This window comes from Manacus candei, unplaced genomic scaffold (genome assembly GCF_025592945.1).
Source record: "Manacus candei isolate 608988 ecotype Guabito, Panama unplaced genomic scaffold, ASM2559294v1 h1tg000180l, whole genome shotgun sequence".
NCBI classification, from domain to species: domain Eukaryota; kingdom Metazoa; phylum Chordata; class Aves; order Passeriformes; family Pipridae; genus Manacus; species Manacus candei.
This window is the reverse complement of record NW_026138228.1, coordinates 304681-331091: the sequence shown is the minus strand read 5'-3', so window position 1 is coordinate 331091 and position 26411 is coordinate 304681. Positions and strand designations below refer to the sequence as shown.

General features: G+C 58.1%; 1 protein-coding gene across 1 annotated transcript in view; it reads left to right on the top strand.

The window, feature by feature from the left end:
- The first annotated feature begins 4645 nt into the window (after positions 1-4645).
- NKAIN1 (sodium/potassium transporting ATPase interacting 1) overlaps positions 4646-26411 on the top strand; it is a 36036-nt gene continuing 14270 nt past the window's right edge. The window contains exon 1 of the mRNA XM_051773949.1: positions 4646-4806. Coding sequence (XP_051629909.1) covers positions 4753-4806 — 54 coding nt within the window. The 5' untranslated portion in view covers positions 4646-4752. The remainder of the gene's footprint in view (positions 4807-26411) is intronic.

The window sequence follows — 26411 nt, the reverse complement described above, 5'->3', positions numbered from 1 at the left end:
GCATTTTAATTCCTCCATCGATTCACTCGCAGCCAACTGAACCTGATCCATTAGCAGGGATTCATGGAGCTGACATTGACTGGCAGCTGGCGGCTAATTATGTTAAAATCAGGGAAAGGTTGGTTAAATAAACATGGGTTTCTTCCTGGAGTGCCTGGGGGAGTCATGGGATCACAGAATCACACAGTGGTGGGGTTGGAAGGGACCTTAAAGCTCATCTTGTCCAGCCCCTGCCACGGGCAGGGACACCTTCCACTAGCCCAGGTTGCTCCAACCTGGCCTTGGACACTTCCAGGGGGTTCAATTCCAAGTCACTTCAGTTTGGTTGGTTCCTGTGGTGGCCCTTCCCCACCCCTGGGTGCAGGATGTGCTGTGTGGGTGGCACAAGGTGGCCCTTTATGGGTGGCACGAGGTGGCCCTCGGGGCTCTGAGTCCCTGGGCTTGGGGGCTGTTCCCAGGAAAGCAGGCAGGGGTGGGGCTCAAGGCCAGGGGTGAGGGGGGTGGGTGAGGGGGGTGTCGAGCACCCCCAGCATGAGACCCATGCCCAGGCTTGGGGTCCCCATCACAGAGAGCGTCCCTGACCCTGGGGATGGAGCATCCCTGGACCCGAGGATGGAGCATCCTTGACCCCAAGCTGGGCTGATCCTGACCCCAGAGCTGGAGCATCCCTGGACCCAGGGCTGGGGCATCCCTGGACCCGAGGATGGAACATCCTTGACCCCAGTTCCAGGGCACCTGGAGCACCTGACCCCAGGAACCAGAACATTCCTGACCCCAGGCTGGATTGTCCCTTACCCCAGGGCCAGAACATGCTTTACCCCAGGGATGGAGAATTCCTGACCCCAGTTCCAGGGTGACAGCAGGGGTGGAGAATTCCTGACCCCAGTTCCAGGGTGACAGCAGGGGTGGAGCATTCCTGACTGTAGTTCCAGGGTATTTGTGACACCAGGGATGGAGCATTCCTGACCCCAGTTCCAGGGTATTTGTGACCCCAGGGATGGGACATTCCTGACCCCAAGCTGGACTGATCCTGACCCCAGGGCTAGAACATCCCTGGACCTTGGCCTGGGCCATCCCTGGCCCCAGACCCCTGCTCCTGGGACTGGGATGTCCCTGTCCTGAGGCTGTTCCCTCCCACCCCAGCCCAGGGGAGCCGTGTCCATCCTACCACCTACCCCACCAGAGGAGGGGGGCTGAGCCTCAGGACCTCCTCCCTGCCACTCATTAATTAGGGCCTAATTAGCATGAACCCCAGAGCCTTTCCTCCCTGGAGCTCCAGAGGTGTGTGTGTCCTGCTCTCCATCCCAAATGCAGCCTCTGGAGGGATTTAACCTGCTCTGAGCACAAACCCCATTTCCCTCCCCCTCATTAAGGGAAATTACCCAACTGACTTAATTACCCTCGGCCTGTGTCAGTGATTTGCACGTGTTCATCTCACACACTGGAATAAACATCTATTCCCAGGGATAGGTGGGGACCCTTGGATGATTTCTTTCCCATTAAACATGCCAAAAATCCTCATTTTGCCCTGTTGTGGTGACTCAGTGCCATCAGTCAGTGCTTCAGTGGGTGAACAATGATCTCCACAGCATCTCCTGTGGCCTCTCCCAGGGACATCCCTGAGCATGAATTGGGGACAAATTTGACCCCTAAATTCCCATTCTGAGTCACCACCAGGCCTGGACAACTGATCAGCCCAGCAGAAAGAAAATAATCAACCCCAAGGGTCAGGAGGAAAAGAGGGGGAGAAACCCCACTCCTACACCAGGGCTGGGGGCTGCCAATCTGGGTGGGTTCCCCAGGGCTTTTTTATTAACCCAAAACCTCATTTTCCCCCTAATTTTGCCATTTTAAGGCAGCAAATGGCACCTCCAGCCAGCAGCTTTGCTCCTCCTTCCCCCCACCTACAAATAGCTCCTTGTTGGCTGCACTGGGACTGTTGCTGAGGCTCTTCCTGGGAGCCAGGGGCTGGTTTTTGGCTCCAATTGGAAATCCTGAACAATTCCAGTGATGGATACACGTGCCTGGAGTGTCCTGGAAGGGGCCCAGCTCCCTGGGGCACATCCCTGCCTTCAGCTGAGGAAGAGGAGCAAAAGCTGCTGCTGGTGGGATTTCTTTCATCTCCAGATTTTTTTATTTTTTTTTTTTTAGGGAAAAAAAATTAAAATAATAAAACCAATCAAAACAACCACCTGTGTGTTAGTTTTCTTGACCCAAAAACAGACATTTTTGGGGTAAAAACACCAGTTTGGTGATAAAAAGCCATTTCCACGTGTTCTCTATACCCCTGGCAGGGAGATCTCTCTCTGGCATAAGGATTCAGGTGGGTTTTTTAAACAAAACACCCTGTTCTGGTGGAAGGAAGCCCCTCATGGCTCCCTCCCACCCTCCCACTGAATTACATGACCCCGACTTAATTTCATCCTAATATTTCCTCTATAATTTTGGTCATCGAGGGGTTTCTTGCACAAAAACCCCAAACTTGGGGGGGTGAGTGTGTGTCTGAAGAGGCAAAGGACAAAATGCTGGGCTCATTTCCCACCCTGTCACAGATGAAATCATCTCCTCACCTCCCAGGGTAGCACCGGGAAGCCGGGGAAGCTTTATTGACCTTTTTTTTAAATCTAAAATTGGTTCCCCCACAAAACTCCACGTGGCTGAGAGCCAGAAGGGATCTCAGCACCATCAAAGGCGGGGTTTTATGGTTTTCCATGAGGACATTTTGCCTTTCTCTGATGTTTTTTTGGGGCTGAAGGGAGGGCTGAGCGGGTTTGCCCGGCAGTGGCCAAGGAGATGCTCTGGGGTGGTTGGGTCCTTGTCTTTGTTTGGTGTGTGGGGTGAAACCCACCCATCTGCTCCAGGATTGGGCTGGAATCCCAGAAGGGCCCACGAGCTCCATCCTGGAGGTGGGTCTGTGCCTGGATAACCCTCACCTGGGGACACCTCTCCCCGTGGGATGAGGGTGATGGGAGCTCTCTGAGGTGAAGGCCTGGAGATGATGGAGCCAGGAGGACTGAGGGGAGTGGAATCACACAGTGGGGATGTTCCAGGTGTGCCAGGTCCACAGGTGGGATCCTTGGCAGCCTCCACAGTGAGGTGTGGGACTACACAGGGCTGCTGGAGGTCACTGAACCAGAGCAGTGTGGAGAAAACACGGGTTCCCCTACTTCAAACATCCAGTTTGGGTCCAGCTCCTGCTCCCAGGGCTCTGGTTCAGAGCATCCCCTGGGGAACCCACTGCATTTCTGAATGGGTTTTGAATCCACAGAAGCCAAGCTTATTCTGTAAAGCCCCATCCTTCAGCCACACGTGAGCCTCCTAAAATGCTCCTGGGAGCACAGAACAGCCAGCAGGGAGAGAAATCCCTACCCCAGAGGGTGAAGGAAAAGCTCCAGGTGTGGGGGGTGCTGCAGGCTGCTCCCAGCACTGGGATGTGTGGGCTGGCTGGGCCCTGGAAGGCTCAGATGGGCTTGTACCACGCACACAAATGCATCTGTGCAGCAGCATCCCTCAGATCCCTTGCTCTGACACCTAAGGCTGCGTGGGGCTGGTTTCGGAGATGCTTCCTTATAAACATCAGAGCGGATTAAGAATTTACGGAAATCAAAAGCAGCAAACTGTTCCCAAGTCCTCCTGCCGGGCGGCATTTCAGCCGGAGGTTTCCAAAGCGGCGGTCGCGGTGATTCCTCGCTCTCCGCCGTGCCCCCGAAGGTGCGCTGTGAAACCAGAACAAAGGCGAGCGGGGCGGGCGGCGGCGAGGGGCCGTGAGAGCCCTGCCTGCACCCACCGCAGCCCCGGCACCGCGGGCTGGGCGCTCGCAGCCCCGGCCAGCGCTCGCCCCCGGGCCCGGTGTGCTGCCGAGGGCAGCGGGGCTCTGCGGGAGGAGCCGGGGAGTTCCCGGCGGGCTCGGCCATCTGTCCGCCCCGCAAGCCCAGCTGCTGCCCTGGCACGGCCACCCCGGGGGAGGCGGCGGGGTCCCGGTGCCGCAGGGCAGGGGGGATGCGGGGGGGACAGCACCTCCCAGCCCTTCGCCGGCGCCTCACCCAGCCCCTCACCTGGCTTCGGAAAAAAACAAAATAATAAAAATCTACAAGCGCTGAGGATGAGGATAAAGACAGGACAAAGATAAAGATAAGGAGGAGGCTGAGGCCGGGCGGGAGCCGCGCTGCTGCGGAGGGGCCGCACCGCCCGCGCCCCCGGAGGCCTCCAAGGGCTCGTGTTGGCTCGGCGTGCCCGGCCCCCCTGAGCCCCGCCCGGCCCCCCTGAACCGTGCCCGGCCCCCCCGAGCCCCGCCCGGCCCCCCTGAACCGTGCCCGGCCCCCCTGAGCCCCGCCCGGCCCCCTAAACCGTGCCCGGCCCCCCCGAGCCCCGCCCGGCCCCCCTGAGCCGTGCCCGGCCCCCCCGAGCCCCGCCCGGCCGCACCGCCCGCCCTGTTCCGGCCCTGCCGCCCGGCCCCGCCCGCCCGGGGCTGTGCGGGAGACAATAGCGGAGCGGGCGGCTCCGCGCCGGGCCGGGCCGGGGATGCGCGGCCCCGCGGCCCCCCTGAGCCCCAGCGCGCTGTAGCGGGGCGGGGGGCGGAGGGAGAAGGATGAGAAGGGGGGCGATGCCCAGCCCGCCGCGGTGCTGAGCCGGCGGGGCTGGGGAGCGGCAGGACATGGTGCTGGAGCCTCCCCGGACGCTTCCCGGGTGAGGAGCCGGAGCGCGGCGGGAGAGGCCACGGCGAGGGAGCCCCGAGGATCCGGCTGGGGAGCCATGGGGAGATGCAACGGGCGGTGCACGCTGGTGGGATTCTGCTGCCTGCAGCTGGTAAGGCTCATCGGCATGCCGGGGCTGCTTTGTGCGAGAGGCTGCTCGCCTGTCACCGCTCCCCGCGCCGCCTCGGCGGTGACCTTGCGTTGGGACCGGCTCGGGGATGCTTCACCGTCACCCCCCCAAAAAAAAACCACACAAAAGGAAAAATGCTGATCAAAAAGATAGGAAACGCCACCCTCGTGCCCTGCCCCAGCGCTGGCCGGGGAGATGGATGGGCACCCGCTCCCGGCGCTGTCAGCGCCCGGGGTTGCGTCTCCGGCAGGTGTGAGCTTTGTTCCCAACTGCAATCTCTTCACTCCGAGTTCGCTCCCGCCGGCGGTTTCCCATCCTGGTGGACTCCCAAGGATGTTTCTTGGGGTGCCGCTCCCCCGAGTCGGGGCAAGAGGGAAACTTGGAGCCGCTGCCAGCACTTTGGAAACTCTCCTGCTTCCGAGCGGGACCCACCTGCCCGCGGCGGGGGGACACCGGGATGCGGGGGCCGAGGAGAAAGGAAAGGTTTAATTTTAATGGGATTGCCGGTCTTCGTGGCAATTCAGCGCTGCACTTGCCGCCGCCCGTGAATCAATCTTCATCAGGCTCTGCCACAGGAGCGGGCGAAGGGAGCGCGGGGGGGATTCGGGGGGTTTCTGCTCAAAGCAGCGCCGACGATGTTGCGATTAATTATCCCGGCGGGGCGGTTCGTTAATGTACAATCAGCATCCTCCAAGTTGCCCCCGCGGCCGTGCCGGGGGCTCCTCACGGCGAGGAGAGAGGGGGAAGGGGGATTGCTGAGATCTGGGGCGTCAGCCCGTGGTGTCCCCGGGCTCGGGGGGTGCTGGGTGGATGGAGGCGGCGATGGAAACGGGTTCGGAGCCGCGCTGGAGGTGATGGTGTCATCCTGCTGACGGGCACTTTCTTCCCGCCGTCGCTCCTGTTCGTTCCTCATCCTTGGGAAGGCAGCGAGCGGGGAGGGGTCCCCACTTCTGGGTGGAGGGGGGACACCGGGTGTTTCTGGGGGGATGAGGAAGCTTTGAGGCTAATCCTCAACCCCGGGTGGCTCATCCCCGGGCTGAAGTCCCGCCATTCCCAGTGGGAATGGCCTCCGTGTCCCCAGCTGTCCCTTCCGTTCGCTCTGTAAAGTCTCGCTTTGCGTTTCGCTCACCTTCCCCCTCCTTCAGGATAAATCCAGCGGGTGTTTCTCGGCTGTGCAGGAGTTTCCTGGCTTTCGGTCACTTTCCTTTTCACAGCTCGGCTCCTAAACATGTTTGTTGGCATTTATTCTCTCAGATATCCCAGATCTGGGAGATTTTAATCCATTTGTTTTAGGGGAAGGCTGAATTGTTGCAAGCTCCTGGGCTGGGAAAGCAGCTCCTGCTCACACCCAGAGAAACTTGGTGCTGCTAATTGGGGTCAGGCTGTGCCCTCCCCCCTCCCCCCACGTGTCCTGGTGCTGTTGGCATCCCCAAAGGCTCAGCTCCAAGACTGTCCCTTAGCAGTGACCTTCCCACCCCACACTCAGCTCATGCCCTCTCACCCTGCAGGGTGATCTCCCAAGCCCCTTCCTGGCTTTGGAGGCAGCACCTTCCATCCCAGCAGGCCCCCACTCCCAGCACCTCCTGCCTTGGCAGTGGCACCTCCTGCCCTGCCTGGGGTGAAGGCTCTGGGTGCCTGTGCTGAGCCAGCCCCAGGCTGGTGGAGGTGACAGTGCCACCAAGGTGTCCCCTGGGGTGACCAAGGCCACTCTTTATCTCCAAGGTGGCACAGCCAGGGTGCACAGACCAGGCAGTGCCAAGGCTGTGAGGGAACAATGAGGAGCAGAGATGTCACCTGACCCCATCCCGGCTCCCCTTCTCTGCTTCAGCCATTCTGTGCCACCCCCAACACAGGGATGGCACCGTGGGGCTCGTGTCCCCCCATCCAGGTGGCCCTGATACCTGTCCTGGGCCCTTTGTTCTACAGCTGTGGACAGCTGTGCTCCCAGTGTGCCCAGCTGCAGGGGCTGGGGCTGTACTGGTGTGTGCTGGAGCTGCCTGGGGAGCTGTGCCCAATTGCTGCAGGACCAGCTCACTGTTAAACCTCCTTGCCTTGTCAAACCTCCCTGGCCATCCTGGGCCTCAGTGTCCCTCACATGAGCAGTGTGGGTGACATTCAGCCCTCCTGGAGCAATGCCACCACCTCCAGCTGGTCCTCACTGCCCGGCCACCTTCCCACAGGCACCTTCCCATGGCACCCCGTGTGTCACCATCACCCCAGGGGCGCCTTCCACATCCCTGCTGGTTTCCCCAGTATCTGTCCCCTGGTCCCTTGTCCCCCTGGTCACAGGGATGCTCATGGTGGCTCCACAGCTGGGGGTGCTGCTGGCACCCCCTGGGCACACAGCCCCCGGTCTGGAAGGGCCCTGCAGAGCCTTGCCCACTCCACCCCACACCTAAACCAGTTTGGGAAATTGGTTTTTGGGCCATGACACCACAGGGAGCCAGGGCAGCCATTTTGAAGCATCCAAACCCCCTCCGAGCTCCTTCAACACTCCCGAGGCGATGCTGAAGGTGCTGGGTGACTCTGCTCCTGGGGACAAGAACCACCTGCCAGATTTTGCCTCCATTTATGTTTTTTTCCCTGAAAAAACCCACTTGCCAGGCACCTACTGCCCCTGGGAGGGGCCATCAGCAGGTGTTCGGGATAACGAGGTGGGATGGAATCCAAACCCGTGGCTTTTGCTGGTCTTTCCCACCATCTGGGGGAGCCTGTGATGCCTGTTGTTGTCAGGAGGATTTACCCTTAATTTCTGTGAAGTGAGAGCTGCTGAGGTGGTTGGATGGAAGAGGAACCTGAGGTGATCCCACCCTGTCTGGCACTGACAGCACGGGCACCGGGAGCACTTGGTAACTCTGGATCCTAACGGTGCTGGGTGTAGGCTGGGACAGCTGTGGTGCTACAGGGAGGTGTTCCAGCCTCAGAGGCTGTTGGGATGTTGGGATACGGACTGCTGGGAGCTGAGCTCTGGCTGGATGTGTCCAGCTGCTCTCATGTGTCCCTGGGCCATCCTGCTTCTCACTCGAGCTGGCTCCTTCTCCACCCCAAAGTGGTGACCCCACTGCCTCCCCCTGTGGGGTGGGGTGGGTTGGGGGTGGGATCCAGCTCAGCCCCAGAGCTGGGTGGGCTCAGGGGCTGCTCAGAGCTCCCACCTCTGGCTGGCACAGCTCGGCATCACTCCCAGCCGGGGCTTCATTTCCTTCTTTGTTTCTCCCTTCTCCCTCAAAAGGCTGGGAAAGCAGAGCTGGGTTGGCACCTCCTGCCTGGCTGAGCCTCTGGGGCTGGTGCTGGGGGTGCTGTGGAGTGCCATGTGGTGCCATGCCGTGCCACTGCCATCCCTGCTCCCGCAGCATCCTGGGGTTGGGGTGCAGGAGAAGGGCTGTGGGTCCAGCCCATCCCTCTGCCCAGGCCTTGGCTTCCACACAGGGCACCAAGAGCCTCTGGGATGTGCCCCCCATCCCCGAGCCTGGAGAAGGAGATAACGGGCTCAGCTTAATGAGGGCTGGGGGAAGGGAGAGGGTGGTTCATCCCCTGCACCCCTCAGCCACCCACCAGCCGTGGGTGACTCCCCTTCCCCAGCGGGATCCCGCTGTACCCTGGGGGCTCCCAGCCCTCCCGTCCCCTCCTGTCCCCAGCACCCCTCCTGCCCTGATCCCCCTGGTTTTGGCCATCAAGGAGGGCACCAGTGAGAGTCATCCACCGGCATCTTTTGTCCTCACAGGGTTCCCACCGTGCCACCTCCTCGGCGCGGGGATGGCACCAGGACAGCGGGGCCGGGGCTGCCCCCGCCGCCTTCCCCCTCCCCGGGAAGGGGGAAAAAGGAGCCCGGGCTGAACTCGGGGATGGAGGTTTTCAATTACACAATTAAATGCACAATTAGGTGTAATTACCAGCGCTCAGAAGGTGCGACTGTTCATAATGGGCTTGTAATCTACTGCCGCCACTGTTTGTACTGCTCGGCTCCCGCTCCCTAATGATTACGGGAGAGCTTTCCCATTTGCATGGTTGCCATGGAAATGGGGGGCTGGCAGAGCCCCTCGCTTCCCTGAGCCCCCCGGCTCCCCCTCAGCCCGTCTCCGTGGGGTGGGACACGGTGGGTGCAGGGGTGCCCCAGCACCAGGGGATGCTGCAGGGTGGGTGGGTGCCGGCCTGGAGAGAGGGGGATGCTCCAGGGATGGGCAGCACGAGGATCCATGGACAGCTCCGGGGTGGGAACTGTGTGTTAAGAGGCAGGAAAAACCCCAACCCACCTTGTCACAGCTGTGTGTTAGAGGCAGGAAAAACCCCAACCCGCCCTGTCACCTCTGCATGTGAGCTCCCCAAAACCCACAGCAGGGCGTGGGTGGCCGTGGAGAAGCATCGCCCTGGCGAGACCTCCATGTGGATGAGCATCCTGTGGCACATCCCCCATCCAGGCAGAGCCGTAAAGGTTTATTGAGGAGTGTTTGGGAAGGCAGAGCCTCCCAGCTCGCAATTAAAACCGCGATTAAAGTGCCGTACGTCTAAATTTGCAGGACCAGCCAATGTGCCCCCGAGAGGATTAATGAGGCCGCTTGAAGAGCTCCCTAAATCATTCATGCCACTTTGCAACAGAGCTGGGAGAAAGGGGGACTGGAAAATAAATGTTTTGCAGGGCTGGGTTGTAGAGAAAATAAAGGGGATGAGCATGAAAACAGCCTGGCCTGCCACTGGAGCTGTGAGAGCCCAGGAAGGAAAGGTTGATGTGATCAGCAAAGCCTAAAGCAGGTTGGCTGATGGATATCTGGGAAAATGAGTCTTGTGCAAGCCAGACCCGGGTCTTGTTCCTTCTTGAGCTCTCAGGTTTGGCTGCTGGAAGGGGCTGAGCTGTCCTGGCAGTGTTTGGAGGCCGATAAGCAATTTGATTTAATCCCAGGTGGCTTCTGTTAGGAGAAGAATTAGCTCTATAAAAAATCAATGCTGCTCATTTCAGGAATAGACAGAAAGGAGGAAAGGAATAAAATCCTCGCTGGAGACAATGTGGGGATGGTGGTGAGCAGTGCCTGGCACAGGGGAGGCAGGGACAGGCCCCATGCCATCCTGTGGGGCAGCTGGGCTTCCCATTCCAAAATCCACTGCCAAGCCATTGGGAGAGGACTGGGAAGAGGAATCTGAAGTTGGAAGATGTGGAAAAACAGCCTCTTGAAAAGCTCAGTCTCTGTGGCTGATGTGAGGGAAGATCATGGAATGGTTTGGGTTGGAAGGGACCTTAAAGCCCATCCAGTCCCACCCCTGCCATGGGCAGGGACACCTTCCACCAGCCCAGGTTGCTCCAACCTGGCCTTGGACACTTCCAGGGATCCAGGGGCAGCCACAGCTTCTCTGGGCAACCTGTGCCAGGCCTCATCACCCTCACAGGGAAAGATTTCTCCCCAGTATCCAACCTAAATTTCTCCTTTTTTATTTTGAAACCACCTCCCTTGAAGACGGGAAAGTGGAAGAGATTCCTGGCACCAGCAATCCTTAATGCAGGAGAAATAAGGCAAAGAGAGTGGCTGGGGGGGAGAAAAGTGGCTTTTATCCCTAAAGGTGATTAACCACAGCCAGAAATTCCCTCTGGGTGTGGTGGCCTTTCCCTGCTGCCTGTGACCAGCACCTGCCCTGGGCTTGGTGTCACCTTGAGAGCCAGGGGACAGCAGGGCCATCCCCACGTGGTGGCAGTGGCAGAGGCTGGGAGGTCCCCAGGGTTGTGCACCCCAGTGAACTGGTTGGTTTTGCTGGTGGGTCAGTGAACCTTGGCCATGCTCCTCGAGGTGTTGTTTATCCCCAGGCTCAGAGCCCAAGGGTTGCTCTCCCTACCTGGAGGCCCCAGTGGCTCCCACCACTTTTCCCCTCTGCAGTGGAGCTGTTGGTTCCTCTCTCCACAGTTACTCCAGTGAGAAATCACAGGGAGAGCCTGGAGGGGCTGAATAATTGAGCAGGGAGAAAGATTTGGGCTCAACCAGCTCAAAACCTGTCGTGGAGAAACTCAATTCCCGACGGGATTGATCCCACATCCCTCTCTGGGACTTGGGCCTGGGGTGCTGCCAGCCCTGCACCCACCCTGCTGCACCCACGGGGTGGGCTGTGGCTGTTGGGAGGATGCTGGGAATGGATTCCAGGATACCACATCCTCACAGCCTTGTGCTGATGCTCCAGGGCTGGGAAAGGGCTTTATATCCCTTTATATCCCACAGCCCTGGAGCATCAGCCCTGGGAACAGGATCCTACTGGCATCACAGGGCTGGAGAGCCCTTGGGATGCTCCAGCCACTGCCTGGGGATGTCATATCCTTCTGGAAAGGGGAGATGATGAGCAGGAACACACAGCAGGGATGGAAGACCCACAAACCCCTCACATCCCAAGTGTCCCAACAGCCCCTCCAGCACCGACCACAAGATGCAGGTTGTTGTGTATCCATGGGGAGTGGGCAGCTTCCAACCCCTCATCCCGACCCTCCAGGCTTTATCCCCATCCCTCATCCTCCCTGGATGCTCTGGGATGTCCTTGCCCCCATCCCCAGCCAGGAGCTGGGGGCAGCTTGGCTGGAAGTGACAGAATATTGTGGTTTGAACGGGGTGAAAACATCCTTCCCAGATGCCAGGGGATGCTTGGGGCAGCAGAGGGGCTCAGGATGGCCCCCTTGGCATTGGGTTCTTTCCTTTCCCTCCATTTGAAAGCAGCTATTTGTTTCAATTTTCAAAGTGTGTACGTAATGGGCTGGGAAACTTGAAAGGCAGAGTTGGCAGGGAGCAGACCCAGCCGTGTTTAAACAGGACATTAAACCCCCAGAGGTTTATTAATAAGATTAATAACAGCTCCCGTGTGCTGGGCTGGGGGATTTCACCCCCCCTTGGGTTTCTCTCTGCAGCAGAAGGAGATTTGGGGGAGAAAAAAAATCAGTTGCCCAAATGCTGCTTTGTCTCTGTCCCCAGATGGGAGTAGAGGGGCAGGATGTGCCCCAGATGGGAGCAGAGGGGCAGGATGTGCCCCCAGATGGGAGCAGAGGGGCAGGATGTGCCCCCAGATGGGAGCAGAGGGGCAGGATGTGCCCCAGATGGGAGCAGAGGGGCAGGATGTGCCCCAGATGGGAGCAGAGGGGCAGGATGTGCCCCCAGACGGGAGCAGAGGGGCAGGATGTGCCCCCAGATGGGGGCAGAGGGGCAGGATGTGCCCCGGATGGGAGCAGAGGGGCTGGCTGTGCCCCCCAGCCATCCCCCATCCCAATGGGGGCCCACAGGGGCTTGTTTTGCCTTATTATTTAATAGGGATTTTTCCAGCTGCTTGTCCCTGGCAGGAGGTGCCAGGAGGAACCCCTGTGCAGGGATGGTTCCCCCTTCCCCATGGGGCAGCTGGGAGCCCACAGGGAGCCTGGGGGCTTGGGGTGAGTCTTCAGGGGGCTCAGCATGTCCCTGGTAGTGCTGGGGGTGATGCCTTAAAAGCCAGAAAATATGTATAATATAGATTTTAAGGGGGGTTTAGGAAGGGGGGATGCAGGAGGGCTGGATTTGGGGTCACATCCCCCAGCTGCCCAAAACCAGGGAGCAAACACAAGTGTCTGGAGGGCCTGTGGTGAATCCAGCTGTGTCCCCTCAGAGCCAGTGAGACCCCCAAGCTGACCCTAACCCCTTCCCACCATAGTTGTGTGTCCTGGGAACACTGGGAATGTGGCACCAGGGATGCAGAGGAGGTGGAGCAGAGAGGAAGAAAAGTCTCTTCTCCTGGCTCTCTCGCCAGGGAAGAAAAGTCTGAAACCTTTGGTGGATGGGATTGGGGAAACCAAAGGGCTGGGAATGGCCTGGCTCTGTCCCAGTCTGGGACTCAGGGGTTGCAGGGAGCCCTGGGGATGTCACTGGGATGGTGCCTCTCTCCTCTGGGCACCCCTGTGCCATCCCACGGGGACACCCAGGTACAAAACTTAGCTGGGAAACGTCCCAGGGAAGAGGAGGAAGCTCAGGGTGGGAGCAGAGGGTGGGAGTGGGAGATGCTCCAGTTGGAGTTGGGTCATCCTGGAGGGTGCTCAGGGTGATCCTGGAGGGTGCTCAGGGTGATCCTGGAGGGTGCTCAGGGTAATCCTGGAAAGTGCTCAGGGTGATCCTGGAGAGTGCTCAGGGTGATCCTGGAGGGTGCTCAGGGTGATCCTGGAGGGTGCTCAGGGAGTGGAGGGTGCTTGAGGTGAGCAGGGAGGATGGTTGGGATGGGAACAGAGGACACTCAGGGTCAGAGTGGAGGATGCTTGGTGTCAGAGTGGAGTGTCTGGGTGAGCAGGGAGGATGGTTGGGATGGGAAGGGAGGTGAGAGTGGAGGATGCTCAGGGTCAGAGTGAAGGGTGCTCCGGGTGAGGGTGGAGGATGCCTGGGATGCTGAGGTTAATGGGAGCCCCTGGAAAAACCTGTCTGTGCTCCAGTTCTGTGCAGGAGCAGCTCAGATTAATGGGGGGCCTCAGCCAGAGCCTGGGAATGTCACACTGAGAGTCCTTGTCCCATCCCCCGGGCTCTCTCCCATCACATCCCCCTCCTCCTGAGCCTCGCTGGACCCCAGGAGCGGTGGAAGGCCGGGCAGTGTGGGGATGGCCATGCCTTGGACCCTGTCCCCAGCCCTGGGAAGGGGCTCAGGACACACCCTGGGGATGCAGCAGCTTTGCACGAACCCTTTGCGGGCTCAGAATTGTATTTTCTCTGCTTTTCTCTGCCCTGTCTTGGCTCAGGAACCGGCCCTGTCTCCCTTACCTGCCCCCACCGTCTCCATCTGTGCCTGGGGCACCCTCAGCCCCTGCTGACCCCTCCTCTGCTGCCACTTCCAGCCCCTCCCCGGCCGGTTGCCAATTCCCCTCCCAGTTTCCCTCGGCAGCTGCCGGGAATCTCGGTGGGAACCATCCTCCCATCCTTCCCCGGCCCCTTTCTGGAGCATCTGCCGCTGTTTTCCCTCGGCTCGGGGAGGGGGGACACAGCCAGAGCCCTGTGATGGGCACAGGGGTGGCACAGGGGCTGTGTGGGGACCCCTGGCATGGTCACAGGGCAGTTTGGGGGGTCTGAGGGTCCCGTTTGCTCCCCAGGCTGGGAGTGGCACGTGTGTGTCTCGGTGGTGGGATCCCCCTGGCACGGCAGGGTGGCCACAGGGAGGGCTGTGGGCAGCCCTGTGGTTGAGATACCAAGGCCAGGCTTTTTTGGGACATCCTGGGGACGATGTTTTGTGGCTGGGACCGGGTGTGGAGCTCTCAGGGAGTGGGGCTGGGAATGGTCTGGCTCTGCCTCAGTGACTGACCCAGTTTGGGGCTCAGGGGTTGCAGGGAGCCTTGGGGGTGTCACTGGAATGGTGCCTCTCTCCTCTGGGCACCCCTGTGCCATCCCATGGGGACACCCGGGTACAAAACTTAGCTGGGGAACATCCCAGGGGAGAGGAGGAAGCTCAGGGTGGGAGCAGAAGGTGGGAGTGGGAGATGCTCCAGTTGGAGTGAAGGATGTTAGGTCATCCTGGAGGATGCCCAGTGGGAATCAGGGGTGCTTGGGGTGATCCTGGAGGGTGCTCAGGGAGTGGAGCTCAGGGTTGGGGTCCCTGTGCCCAGCCCAGCTCTGCCCCCGACCCCTCTGGCTCTGCTGTTGCTGCCCCGGGCGCAGTCACACCCCCTCACACTCTGCTCCAGGGATATCCCCCCATTTCCCCTGGGAGGGACAGGCAGCAGAGTCTGGAAGGATGGGGAATTATCACAGGATCAGAGCTGAGCCCTGTTTGATTTCCTCCTGGGAATCCACGTCACGTCTGGGACTCGGTGGCTCCGAGGATTCCGTGTGGCAGCAGCAGCAGCCTGGAGCTGTTGTGACCCACTCCATCAACACCAACCTGTTAGTACAAGTTTTATTTGTATAGTTTTACTCTTTTTCCCCCCCTGAAGCTCAGTAGTTGTGGGTGAGGGCCTGTGGAGGGGGCAGGACCCCTCATCCCTTTCAGTGTGGGGCCGAGGACATCCCTGTCCCATCCCTGTCCCATCTCTGTCCCATCTCTGTCCTCCCATCCCTGTCCCATCCCTCTCCCATCTCTGTCCCATCCCTGTCCCATCCCTGTCCCATCCCTCTCCCATCCCTCTCCCATCCCTGTCCCATCCCTGTCCCATCTCTGTCCCATCTCTGTCCTCCCATCCCTGTCCCATCCCTGTCCCATCCCTCTCCCATCCCTCTCCCATCCCTCTCCCATCCCTCTCCCATCTCCAGGGCCACCAACCCTCACTGGGCTGCATCCCACCCGGATTTCAGGCAGCCCCTCCCAGGGCTGCTGCCCCCTAAGCCCATCCTGGGTCTGATCCTGGGGCCAGCCGGGGTGCTGGCAGTGCTGGAAAATTTGGGGTGTCTGCCTGGGGCTCTGGTGGGTGTCAGGGGGTGTCTTTAGGGACACCCTCATGCATTTTGGGCTGGTTTACACCCCATCAGGTGCAGGTTCACCCCATCATCCCATGAGCACTCTCACCACACCATCCAGGAGGTGGGGGCACCCCAGGAGGGGTTGGGATTTCCACTTCAAAATTTAGGGGGAAGACTCAGTCCAGCAGCACCCACGGCCTGGACACAGGACTGATGCTCCCACCACCCTTTGGGGTTCCCTCATGGGTCCCTAAATTGGAAATGGGGCTCTGGGTCTCTCCCCATGTCCCCCCACCCCATCCTCTCCTCCATGGGGAGGAGACCACACTGCTGACCCCACTAATGACCCTGACCCCATTAACGACCCTGTCCCCTGACTCTCAGCAGCCCCAGGCCCTAATTATTTTTAATCCAGCCCCCCTAGGAAGGAGCTGAGTGGTGTCTGGGTCGGGGTCCCGTGGGGAGGTGGCACTTCCCAGACAAAGCAAACCCAGGGCTAACAAAGGGCCTTGAATTATACATGGGGAGTGGGCTCGGCAATTAGTGCTGCCCTCGTTAGCGGGGTTGGGCGGGGTTGGTCTCCCCCACCCTGCACGGGAGGGGAGGGAGCAGGGGGTCAGGGGACAACCCCACAGCCCCATTTCCCATGGTTTGGGGCCCACAGGGGACCCCAGGAGGTGGTGGGAGCATCATTCCTGTGTCCACATCACCTTCCACCCCGGGAGACCCCCAGTGCCGTGTCCGTGGGCACTGCTGGGTTGGGTTTTCCCCAAATATTTTGATGTGGAAATCCTCATCCCCCCTGTGGGTGCATCCATAGGGGGGATGGCATGGGGCAGCTGGGAAAGCCATCCCGTGTGGTTAAAATGGGATGGTGGAAAAAGCGGGAAAAAACAGGTTTTGCAGGAAAAATCCCATGTGGTGGAAAAAATATCAGGGTTTGGAGGAAAAATCCCAGTTTCCCTGCAGTGGGGCTGGCCCTGATGGCAGTGGGATGGGCTCTCATCCCTGTTGGGTTAGGGGGCTGTGCCAGGCGGGTTTTGCTGCAGGGTTTGGGATGTTTGGGGTGCTCAGCCGTGATGTTGTCACCCATCCCAACATCCCGGGGTCACGGAGCAGGGAGGGATCCACCCCCACACAACAAAGGGGCTGGCAAATCCCAACCCCTAAAACCCCTCCTGGAGGCAGAGGGGATAAAGGGAGGATGCAGTAATTAATGAAAGTGATTTTTATGGCTGTTTAAGGAGCCCCTAATGAGCTCCTGGCCCCGGCAGCTGCTGATCCCTGTGGTTCAGAACCCGCCCGAGGCCACGGCACACACGGCTCGGGATCAACGGGAAAGGGAGAGCTGGGATCAAAGCAAAGGGATAGTTCAGGATCAACAGCAGAGGGATCAACAGGCAAAAGGGTGATTGGGATCAACAGGCAAAGGAACAGTCAGGATCGACAGCAAAGCGATGGTTGGCATCAACAGCAAAGGGATCATTGGGATCAACAGCAAAGGTATTGCTGGGATCAACAGAAAAGAGAGAGTCAAGATAATAGCAAAGGGATCCTTGGGATCAAGAGGCAAAGGAAAAGTCAGGAATCAACAGCAGAGTGACGGCTGGGGTCAACAGCAAAGGGATGGTTGGGGTCAACAGCAAAGGGATGGTTGGGGTCAACAGCAAAGGGATGGTTGGGATCAACAGCAAAAGGGTCACTGTGACCAGCAGTAAAGGGATCATAAGAATCAACAAAGGGATTGTTGGGATTGTTGGGATCGACAGCAAATGGGTAGTTGGGATCAATAGCAAAGGGATAGTCAAGATCAACAGCAAATTGATCACTGGGATCAACAGCAAAGGGATCCTCGGGATTGACAGCAAAGGAATCATTGGGATCAACAGCAAAGGGATCCTCGGGATTGACAGCAAAGGAATCATTGGGATCAACAGCAAAGGGATCCTCAGGATTGACAGCAAAGGAATCATTGGGATCAACAGCAAAGGAATCATTGGGATCAACAGCAAAGGAATCATTGGGATTGACAGCAAAGGGATCCTTGGGATCAACAGAAAAAGGATTGTGAGGATCAACAGCAAAGGGTAGTTGGGATCAGCAGTGAAGGGATCGTAGGGATCAGCAGCAGTGGGACACATCCAGCCAGGAGGAGAGCCCTGAACCCTCCAGGTTCCATCATTCAGTGGGAAAATAAGAACAAGCCCCCAGTTCCTCGGGAACTCCTGGCCCCCGGGGGTGGGAGCAGGCAGTGGGAAGCAATGCCCGTCACCGGGAGTGGTGGGTGCCTGTGGACTGTGGAATTACCCCGAGGAGAGGGAAACCCACTGGGGTTATCCTCTAAATCCCTTTTGTGCCGCCAGCCACCTCCTCCCCGGGTGGCTGAACCTCCTAAACCTGCGTCTCAGCGTGGCTTTATCCTTCATTTTAAGCCTAAAAAAACCCGGATAAACTCTGGAAGAAGCACCCACACCGTCACCCACGGGGGGACCACCTCCAGATGTCCCCTTCATCCCTCCAGCACGCAGGAGCAACCCCTCCTCCTCCTCCTCCTCCTCCTCAACAGCTCCTACCCTCCCGTAAAAGTCAATATTTTGGGAGGCACGGCGCTGTTTCGCCTCCCCACCGGCTGCCGCCGGCTGCTCCTTTCGCGGCGACTCCGCTCCCGGGGATTATTTTTGCTCCCCGGCTCATTAACGGGGTTGTTACCAGGCAGATTTCCTCACCCGATTTTCTCCTTCCCAGCCCGCGGGCCGTGGGAGGAGGGAATGCCGGTTTCCATAGCGATGCGCTTGGCTTTAATCAGTGTTTCTTCCCTGGGAGAATTGATTACGGGAAAGTGTCACTAAATAAGTCAGTAAATTGGACTTTTTATGTACATATATATATATATATATATATTCATTTTTTTTCCTCCCCTCTATCGGATTATATTAACGGTGTCTTTGAGGTTTGGGGAGAATTACCTCCTGCTCTTCACAGATGTGGGGATAAAGGACTGAACCGGGAAAATTAGCATGGAAATTGCCTGAGGCTTAATCCCTGTCCACAGGGCTCAGCCACCCCAGGCTGGGGGCGATCCAGGATCCATCCTGGCCCCTCCTGGTGTGCTTTTGGGAATTTTTTGGCGACCAGGTTGTCCTGCTCCTCTGCTTTCCAGTTGCTCAAAGCTGCTTTCCCCAGCTCCCCATCCGTGGCTGGTCCTGGTCTTTGTCTGTGTTTCATCCCCAAAATTTGTTATTTAGGGGGTCAGATTCCTGGGTCCCTCCTGGTTTCCCATCTCATTCACTCTACCTGTGCACTCACCAAGGTTTAATCCCAAAATTCCCAAATTTAAGCCCCAAATCCCCCATTTTTAAGCCTCAAATCCCCCAAATTTAAGCCCAAGATTTCCCAAATTTAAGCCTTGCCTTACTCCCAGACTGGATTGGAGCAGGATCAGTCCCCCTTCCATGTGCCCAAGATCTCCCAGATCTCAGCTGAAGGTCTGTCAGATTTAAGCCCGAGATCTCCCAAATTTAAGCTCCAAATCCACCAGATCTAAGACCGAGATCCCCAAATTCAAGCCTCCAAACCCCCAGATTTAGGCACAAACTCTCCCAAATCTAAAGACAAAGATCCCAAAATTCAAGCCTTGGCTGCCCCAGACCTAAGCCAAAGATCCCCAGAATTTAAGCCCAAGACCTCCTAAATTTAAGCCCAAGTTTTCCCAGATCTGGGCTCAAGATCTCCCAGGTTCAAACCCGCATTCCCCCACATTAAATCCACAAACTCCCAGATTTAAGCCCAAGATCTCCCAAATTTAAGCCAAAGATCCCCCGGATTTAAGCACCAAATTCCCCAAATTTAAGCCCAAGATTTTCCAGATTGAAGCTCCCAGACTGGCCTGGATCCAGCCCCCTCCATGTGCTGCTGCTCCATCCCCTCCCTCACCCCGTGGATGGGAGGATGAGGGGTGGGTGGGCACCCTGGGGGAGGTGGGACTGTCCCTTTGTCACTGTGTCCCACAAACTGCTCTCCAGGTCAGGGATGTGGCTCCCCTTGGAAGCTCCAGACTCCCAGGAGAACCCCAAGCCATTCCCCATGCACTTGGGAGGGTTTTTTAAAGGATTTTTGCTCCATTTCAGTTCATTCCCCCCCTCCCAGTGTCCGTGTGTTAACAGGCTCTGCTGGGAGGCTCCGTTGGGATGAGGAGCTCGTGGGGCCCCCTGGATCAATCCTGGTTTTCTTTATCCAGCTGTTGGTTTGGAGGGGGATGTCCCAGGGGATGGTTGGGATGGGTGGGAGGCAGCAAGTGCCTCGTGGGTTCAGGGATCCAGTGCTGGAGCAGGAAAGGGGTTTGTTTGCTGTGGGGTGGGATGGATGGGATGGGATTGAGGGTTATGAGGGATGGGGTGGGTTGGGATGGATGGGATGCACAGGATGGATGGAATGGGATGAGATGAGATTGAGGGATATGATGGATGGGGTGGGTTGGGATGGATTGAATGCATGGGATGAATACATTGGATGGAATGGGATTGGTGGATGGGATGGATGGAATGTGTGAATGGGATGGGATTGAATACATAGGAGAGATGGGATGGGATGGGATGGGATGGGATGGGATGGGATGGGATGGGATTGAATATATAGGAGGGATGGGATGGGATGGAATGGGTGGGATGGGATGGGATAGGATGCATAGGTTGAATTGAATGGGATTGATAGATGGGATGTGTGGATGGACAAGGTGAATGGGATTGGGATGGGACAGAATACATAGGAGGGATGGGATGGGATGGGATGGGATGGGATGGGATGGGATGGGAGGGGATGGGAGGGGATGGGAGGGGATGGGAGGGGATGGATGATGAGTTGGATGGGCTGTGGTGGATGGAATGCATGGAATACACAGGATGGATGGGATGGGATGGATGGGATGGGATGGGAGGGGATGGGATGGGAGGGCAGGGGAGGGGAGGAGAGGGGAGGGGAGAGGAGGGGAGGAGAGGGGATGGATGATGAGTTGGATGGGCTGTGGTGGATAGAATGTATGGAATACACAGGATGGATGGGATGGGATGGATGGGATACATTAGATGGATGGAATGGGATTGCTGGATGGAATGCCTAGGATGAATGACATGATATGGGATGGGGTGAGATGGATAAAATAGATGGAATGGGATAGGATGGATGGATGGATGGATGGGTTTGGAGCAGCTCCCAACCCAGTGTCCTCAAGGCACAGCCTTTCTCCAGGGCTAGAGCTTCTGCTCTTCCCCCATCCCTCGTGCCTCAGTTTCCCTGTTGGACCTGCTCCCATGGAGCTGCTCGCCCTGACCAGGAGAGCAAATGCTCCTGGCATGGTGCTGAGCAGGAATCAGCCCATTTTCCAGGAACACTGAGGCACAGGAGTGCGGGATCAGCCCCTCAGCCCTCACTGGTGACCTCAGCCTTGCTGGAACACCGTGTCCCATTGTGGGCACAGCCCCATGACTCAGCTGCCCCTCCCTGGCAGGGCCCTCCTCAGGCACCTCAGCTGTCCCTGGAGCACATTCCCATCCCAGGGACACTCCTGGCACCCCCTCACCCCATCCCACCAGTGCCCCCACCCCGTGTCCTCCCCCCGAGGTGCCCCAAGGTCACGGCAAGGTCAGGCCGGGGGGATGCAGAGCAGGGGATTAACAGGCTCGTCCCAGCCGCCTTCTGCAGCAATTCCCAAGGGGATGGAGCAATTCCCCGCCGGGAAATAAAGCCTGTTGTGCAGGATTGCATTGCTCCAGAGGCAGCCTGGGATGGGCAGGCAGGGAATTGAGCTCCTTGGATTGCCTCGGCTCTCCCTGGGCGGGGAAAAGTTTCCTGGCTGGGAGGCAGGAGGAAGGAAAGGGTCTCAGGGCAGCATTTACAGGTGCAGGGAAGAGCTGGGATGGTGCAGGAAAGCCCAGTAAATGCAATGTTGTGTCAGAGTCAAGGAGGTGTAATATTGTATCAGTGATACATCAGTTAAACCGGCCTGTTCCCGGGGGATTTGTGATGTTTTGGGGGATAAAAGTGCTGTCAAAATTCCTGGGGGTCCTTGCTGGGACATCAGAGCTGTCAGGAGACAAATCCACCCAAACCCCCCATTTTGGGGAGCTGGCAGGGCTCAGGGCTTAGTTTTAGTCAGGTAAATCAGGAGGAGCACCCTCCTGAGGCAGGGATCATCAGGAGGGGCTGGTGGAACATCCCTTTCCATGTGGGAACAACCACAGCTCCAGGTTTTGGTGTTCCCAGCACTTGGGAAGGTTTTGTGCCTCAGTTTCCCTCCCCTGTGGCAGAGCCTGAACTGGAGTGGCTGGGTTTAGTCTGCTGCATTTAGGGGATTATATTATATTGTTGTTGTTGTTGTTATTATTATTATTATTATTATTATTATTGTTTTGTTACTGCCATTGGACACCCCAAGGCTGCACTTCCCACCCTCCTTGATGGAACTCCCAGGGACAGATGGAGCCAGCAGCACGGATCTGGGAGCAGGGCTTGGAGGGGATCCATCCCTATGGGTCTCCTGGGGGCCCGGGGGGTGGGAAGCACCCAGGGGTGCAGCCCATGGAGCAGTTTTCCAGCAGGTACAGGGGTGCAGTGTCTAGACAAGCACATCCAGCCGGGGCTGCGTTCCCATGGCAACGCTGCCAGATGCAGGGGAATTAAATAAATAACTGGGAATGAGGGGGGAAATCAAACAGGCAGGAGGAAGGAAAGCCATCAGATGGGTGCTGGGAAGCTGTGGTGAGGGACCCACACCCCCCAGATCTGTGCCTGTGCCCCCCACAGCCACACCCGGAGATCTGGGCTGTTCCAGCCCTGTGTTGGAAGCTCCTACATCTGAGGGGTAAAAAAGGGGCAGCACAGAGGCCCCAAAAACTGTGGCATGCACAAGGGGTTGCACCAGCTGGGGGAGGACCCGATTTGTGCCTCTCTCACCCCACTTTTTGCTCCTAGTTTGAACTGGAGTTCAGTCCAGGGGCATTTTCCCAAGCAGGGGCTGCATCCTGCTCACCCCACCCCGCACCGGGGAGCAGCTGAGGCTCCGGCGCCTTTCATTTCTTTTCCTCCGTGATTTTATGAAGGTTTTTGCAGTCGGAAGTAGGTCAAGAACTTGTTTCCAAGTCGTTAGATAGAGTCCCTGGGTTCACAGCGGTGTTTGCACCTTCTTAATAGCCAATCTCTCTCTCTGCTCATTTAAATCGCAGCCGACTCCCCTCCGCGGGGCCGGAGGTGCCTCCAACAGCTCCCGGGGCTGCCCACGGGCAGGAGAAGGCGCTGGCAGAGCCAAAATCAGCCAAACTGCCTCAAAAGGAGAGGTTCGGGGGAGGGGGGTGAGCCTGCAAGAGCCTCAGGGTGGGGATGTCCCTGGGGCTGGGGCACGATGTGGCCGGAGCCTCGCCTGCTCCGTCCGCTGCAGGGACACCCAGAACATCCCTTATGGATCCTGGATCCTGCTGGCAGCCAGAGCCCGCCCTGCAGCTCTGCCCAGGGCTGTTTTCTTTCGGCCAAACATTCTTTCGGCCAACATTCTTTCGGCCAAAACTCCTCGAAAACGAGCGTTTCTGCCCCAAAACCCCCGGGAGGCGCTCGGCGGCTCTCGCAGCGCCTTTGGCCGCGGGACGCGGGGAATAAAGACCCCAAATCTCTTCGAAAAGCGGCGAAATGAAAAGCTAAATCCCTGGCGAGCCTCGGGCATATGGTGAGCGGGAGGAAATCACCCAGCAGGATAATGACCCGGCAGGGGGTCAGGGCCCGGCCCGCAGGGAAGGGCAGGGGCTGAGCTCAGCCCGACGCGCAGATGCTGCTGCGGGGATGGAAACCAGCGGGGAACTGGGAGGGAACTGGGAGCACCATCCTGCCCACCGTCACCAAATTGCAGGTGGATGTCAGGGCTCTGCAGTTTTAGGGAGGGTGTTTTCTGCAGGGAAGATCCTTTTTTTCTTTTTTTCTTTTTTTTTCCCCCCTGGATGGAACCTCTCTTCCGTCTATTTTTTTCCCCTTTCTGGGAAAAAAAAAAACAAAAAGGGGAATATCTCCTGCTCTGTGGTGTGGTGAAGGGCCTTGGAGAGGTGATGGGCAGGTTTGCTCCTGCCTGCAAATGTCAGAGCTGCGTCCTGGGGAGTTACAGGTTCAGTGGTGGGGAAAAAAGATCCCCTAAAAATCCCCTTTTCCCCATTCCCTGTCGCCAGGGGAGATTCTGGCACCTGGGGCAGGGCACTGTCCAGTACCAGCACAGATGGGGCATGAAGGGACTGAGAGCAGCTCTGCCAAGAAGTTGGGGGTTGGTGGATGAAAACCTGGACATGCCCTGGCCATGGGCACTGAGAGCCCAGAAAGCCCCCTGCCCTGGGCTGATCCCCCAGCGTGGGCAGCAGGGAGGGGGGGATCTGCCCCTCTACCCCCTCAGGTGAGACCCCCCTGCAGAGCTGCCCCAGCCCTGGGAGCAACAGCACAGGGACGTGGAGCTGCTGGAGAGAGTCCAGAGGAGGCCCCGGAGATGCTCCAGGGCTGGAGCCCCTCTGCTCTGGAGCCAGGCTGGGAGAGCTGGGGGGGTTCCCCTGGAGAAGAGAAGGCTCCAGGGAGAGCTGAGAGTCCCTTCCAGGGCCTAAAGGGGCTCCAGGAGAGCTGGAGAGGGACTGGGGACAAGGCATGGAGGGAGAGGACACAGGGAATGGCTTCCCACTGCCAGAGAGCAGGGATAGATGGGATATTAGGAAGGAATTGTTGTGTGTGAGGGTGAGGAGGCCCTGGCACAGGTTGCCCAGAGAAGCTGTGGCTGCCCCTGGATCCCTGGAAGTGTCCAAGGCCAGGTTGGAGCAACCTGGGCTGGTGGAAGGTGTCCCTGCCCATGGCAAGGGGTGGAATGGGATAGACTTTGAGGGTTCCTCCAACCCAAACCACTCTGGGATTCTCTGATTCCAAGAGAGCAGAAGTGGGAGCTGCTGGGCAGGTTCCCGGGATAGCACTGCAGAGTGTCCAAGGGGCTGGGTCAGGGATGCCCATCCCAGGGCCCAGCACTGCCCACCCAGGTGCCACGAGGGATGTCCACCCTCAACACATCAAATGTTATGGCCAAGGTGCTCCCTGGTGTCTGTGCAACCCTCCTGGCACAGCCAGAGTGGGATTCAGCTCTCCCAGCCTTGTCATGGGGGTTAGAAAGGACTGGGAAAACTGCCTGGATTAACGGGGTGGGTCTGCAGAAGGTGAAGGTGCCACAACCAAGGGGTGATTTGGGGCAGGTGAGCTCCTTCCCACTTGAAAAATTCCCATTTTCCTCCAGCCCTGCCCCGAGCTGAGCCCCACAGCTCCTGTCCCCAGGGGCAGCCCCCATGTCCCCTCCTACCACAGCCTGTCTGACACAGGGACTGTCCCAGGTTTCCTGCTGAAACCCCAATCCTTGCAGGCAGCACTTTGGGATGAGCAGGATGAGGATCCCACCCCCAGCTCATGGATGTGATTTGCTGCTGCAAAGGGAACTTTTGGGGCTGATCGATGAATGAGAGAGTGTTTAATTAAGAGGGAGCCCTAAAACTCATTGCATTGATCAGCTGCAGGTTTATCTTAATTAGCAGAGGGATGGAGTGTCTGGATCCCAGCCCTGCACCCACAGGAGCTGCAGTGGGAGCTGGGAGGGGAGAGCAGGGTCTTAATGAGGGTGGGGGTGCAATTAGCAGGGGGAGCCCCCCTCCCAGGAGGAGGGCAGCTTGGGGGGGGATGCTCTGAGCTCCACAAGGCACTTAGGTTTGGGGGAATTGGATGCTGCTGATCCCCAGTTTGCTGGGAAGTGTCCTGAGATGCCTCTTGCTGTGTTTGGGGTGACACTGAACCCCAGAGCCAGGGCCTCTGTCACCAAACGACTGGTGGTGGCTGCACACAGAGCTGGGGTGTCTTGGAGTTCCCTTGGGGACATTTCATCCCCAAAAAGATCAATGAGGATGCTCCAGGAGCTGGACCAGCCCAGGGAGCTCAGCTTGGAGCAAGGCAGGAGCATCACTGAGCTGAGGGTTCTCTCTCCCTCCCGTGCAGGGATCACCAGACCTGGGCCCCTCTCCCTGGAGGCTGTGCCTCAGTTTTCCCACTCAGGAAGCAGCTCCTGAGCTGCAGGGATGTCCTGGAGATGTCCTTGGGATGCCCTGGGCTGTGGCAGGAGGTGAGAGCCGGGGAGCTGCAGCCTCACTGCCTCTGTGCTCTGTCTTCCCATGGAGGGAACAAGCTGGAATAACACACCCACAGAGCACTGTGTGACCTGCCAGGGGGGTCCAGCAGAGTTTTCAGGGCAATCAGCAGCCCCTGTTCATCCATGGGAAAAACATGGGGTTTACCTCTAACTTTGCTTCTCCTCAGAGTGAGGAAGGGTTTGGTTCCACCAGGCTCTTCCCAGCTCCTTCTCCTTCAGCCTGGCCCGGCCTGACAGGCTGGAATTAAGGAGCTGCACGGGTGCAAACTCATCACTCCAGCTCCATGGAACGCTCCCAGAGGCTCTTCCCAGCCCCATCCCTCAGCTTGGAGCACCCCCCGTGCCCAAAGGTCCCCTCCAGCTCCCGCTGAGCAGCTCTGTCAGCAGCCCCCAGATCGATGGGTGGCTGCAGAGCCCCGAGCGCGGCTCTCCCCGCCTCATTTATTATTTACATCCCTCAATTTCAGAGATTTACAGCCCGGCTGTGAGTGTTTCCAAAGGCTGTTTCCTCGCAGAGTTTAAACAGCGTGGAAGTGAATTAAGCCTCAGTGCAAACAGCCTTGTCCCAGCTCCACAGATCCAGGGGCTCCCTGGGTTCTGCTGCTCCACGGCTTTGTATCCCCCTTTAATTGAAATCAGGGGGATCCTATCCCAGGGGAATGGGATACCACGATCCCGGGCTGGAGCTGGGCTAAAATAGGTGTTAAATAGAGCCCTCACAAAGCCAATTCAACGGGCAGGTGGTGTTTTGTGGGTGGGGAGACTGAGGTGGTCGCACATCCAGAGACCACAGGGGGACATCCCAAAGTGGGAAAAGAAGCATCGGGGGGGCTGGAGTTGTTGATTTCCCTGTGCTTCAAGTACCAAGGAGGTGGGTTCTGTGTGTTTCGTGTTTTAATAGTTGCAACTGATGTTTATAAAGAGCTCGTTATTTGCATTTTCAGCACTTTAAAGACGTTTGGAGCACGTGGTCTGTCCTCGTGCAACACTCAGGGAAGCACTTTTGCCACCTCATTTATTGCCCCCTGTTATTAGGACACACGAAG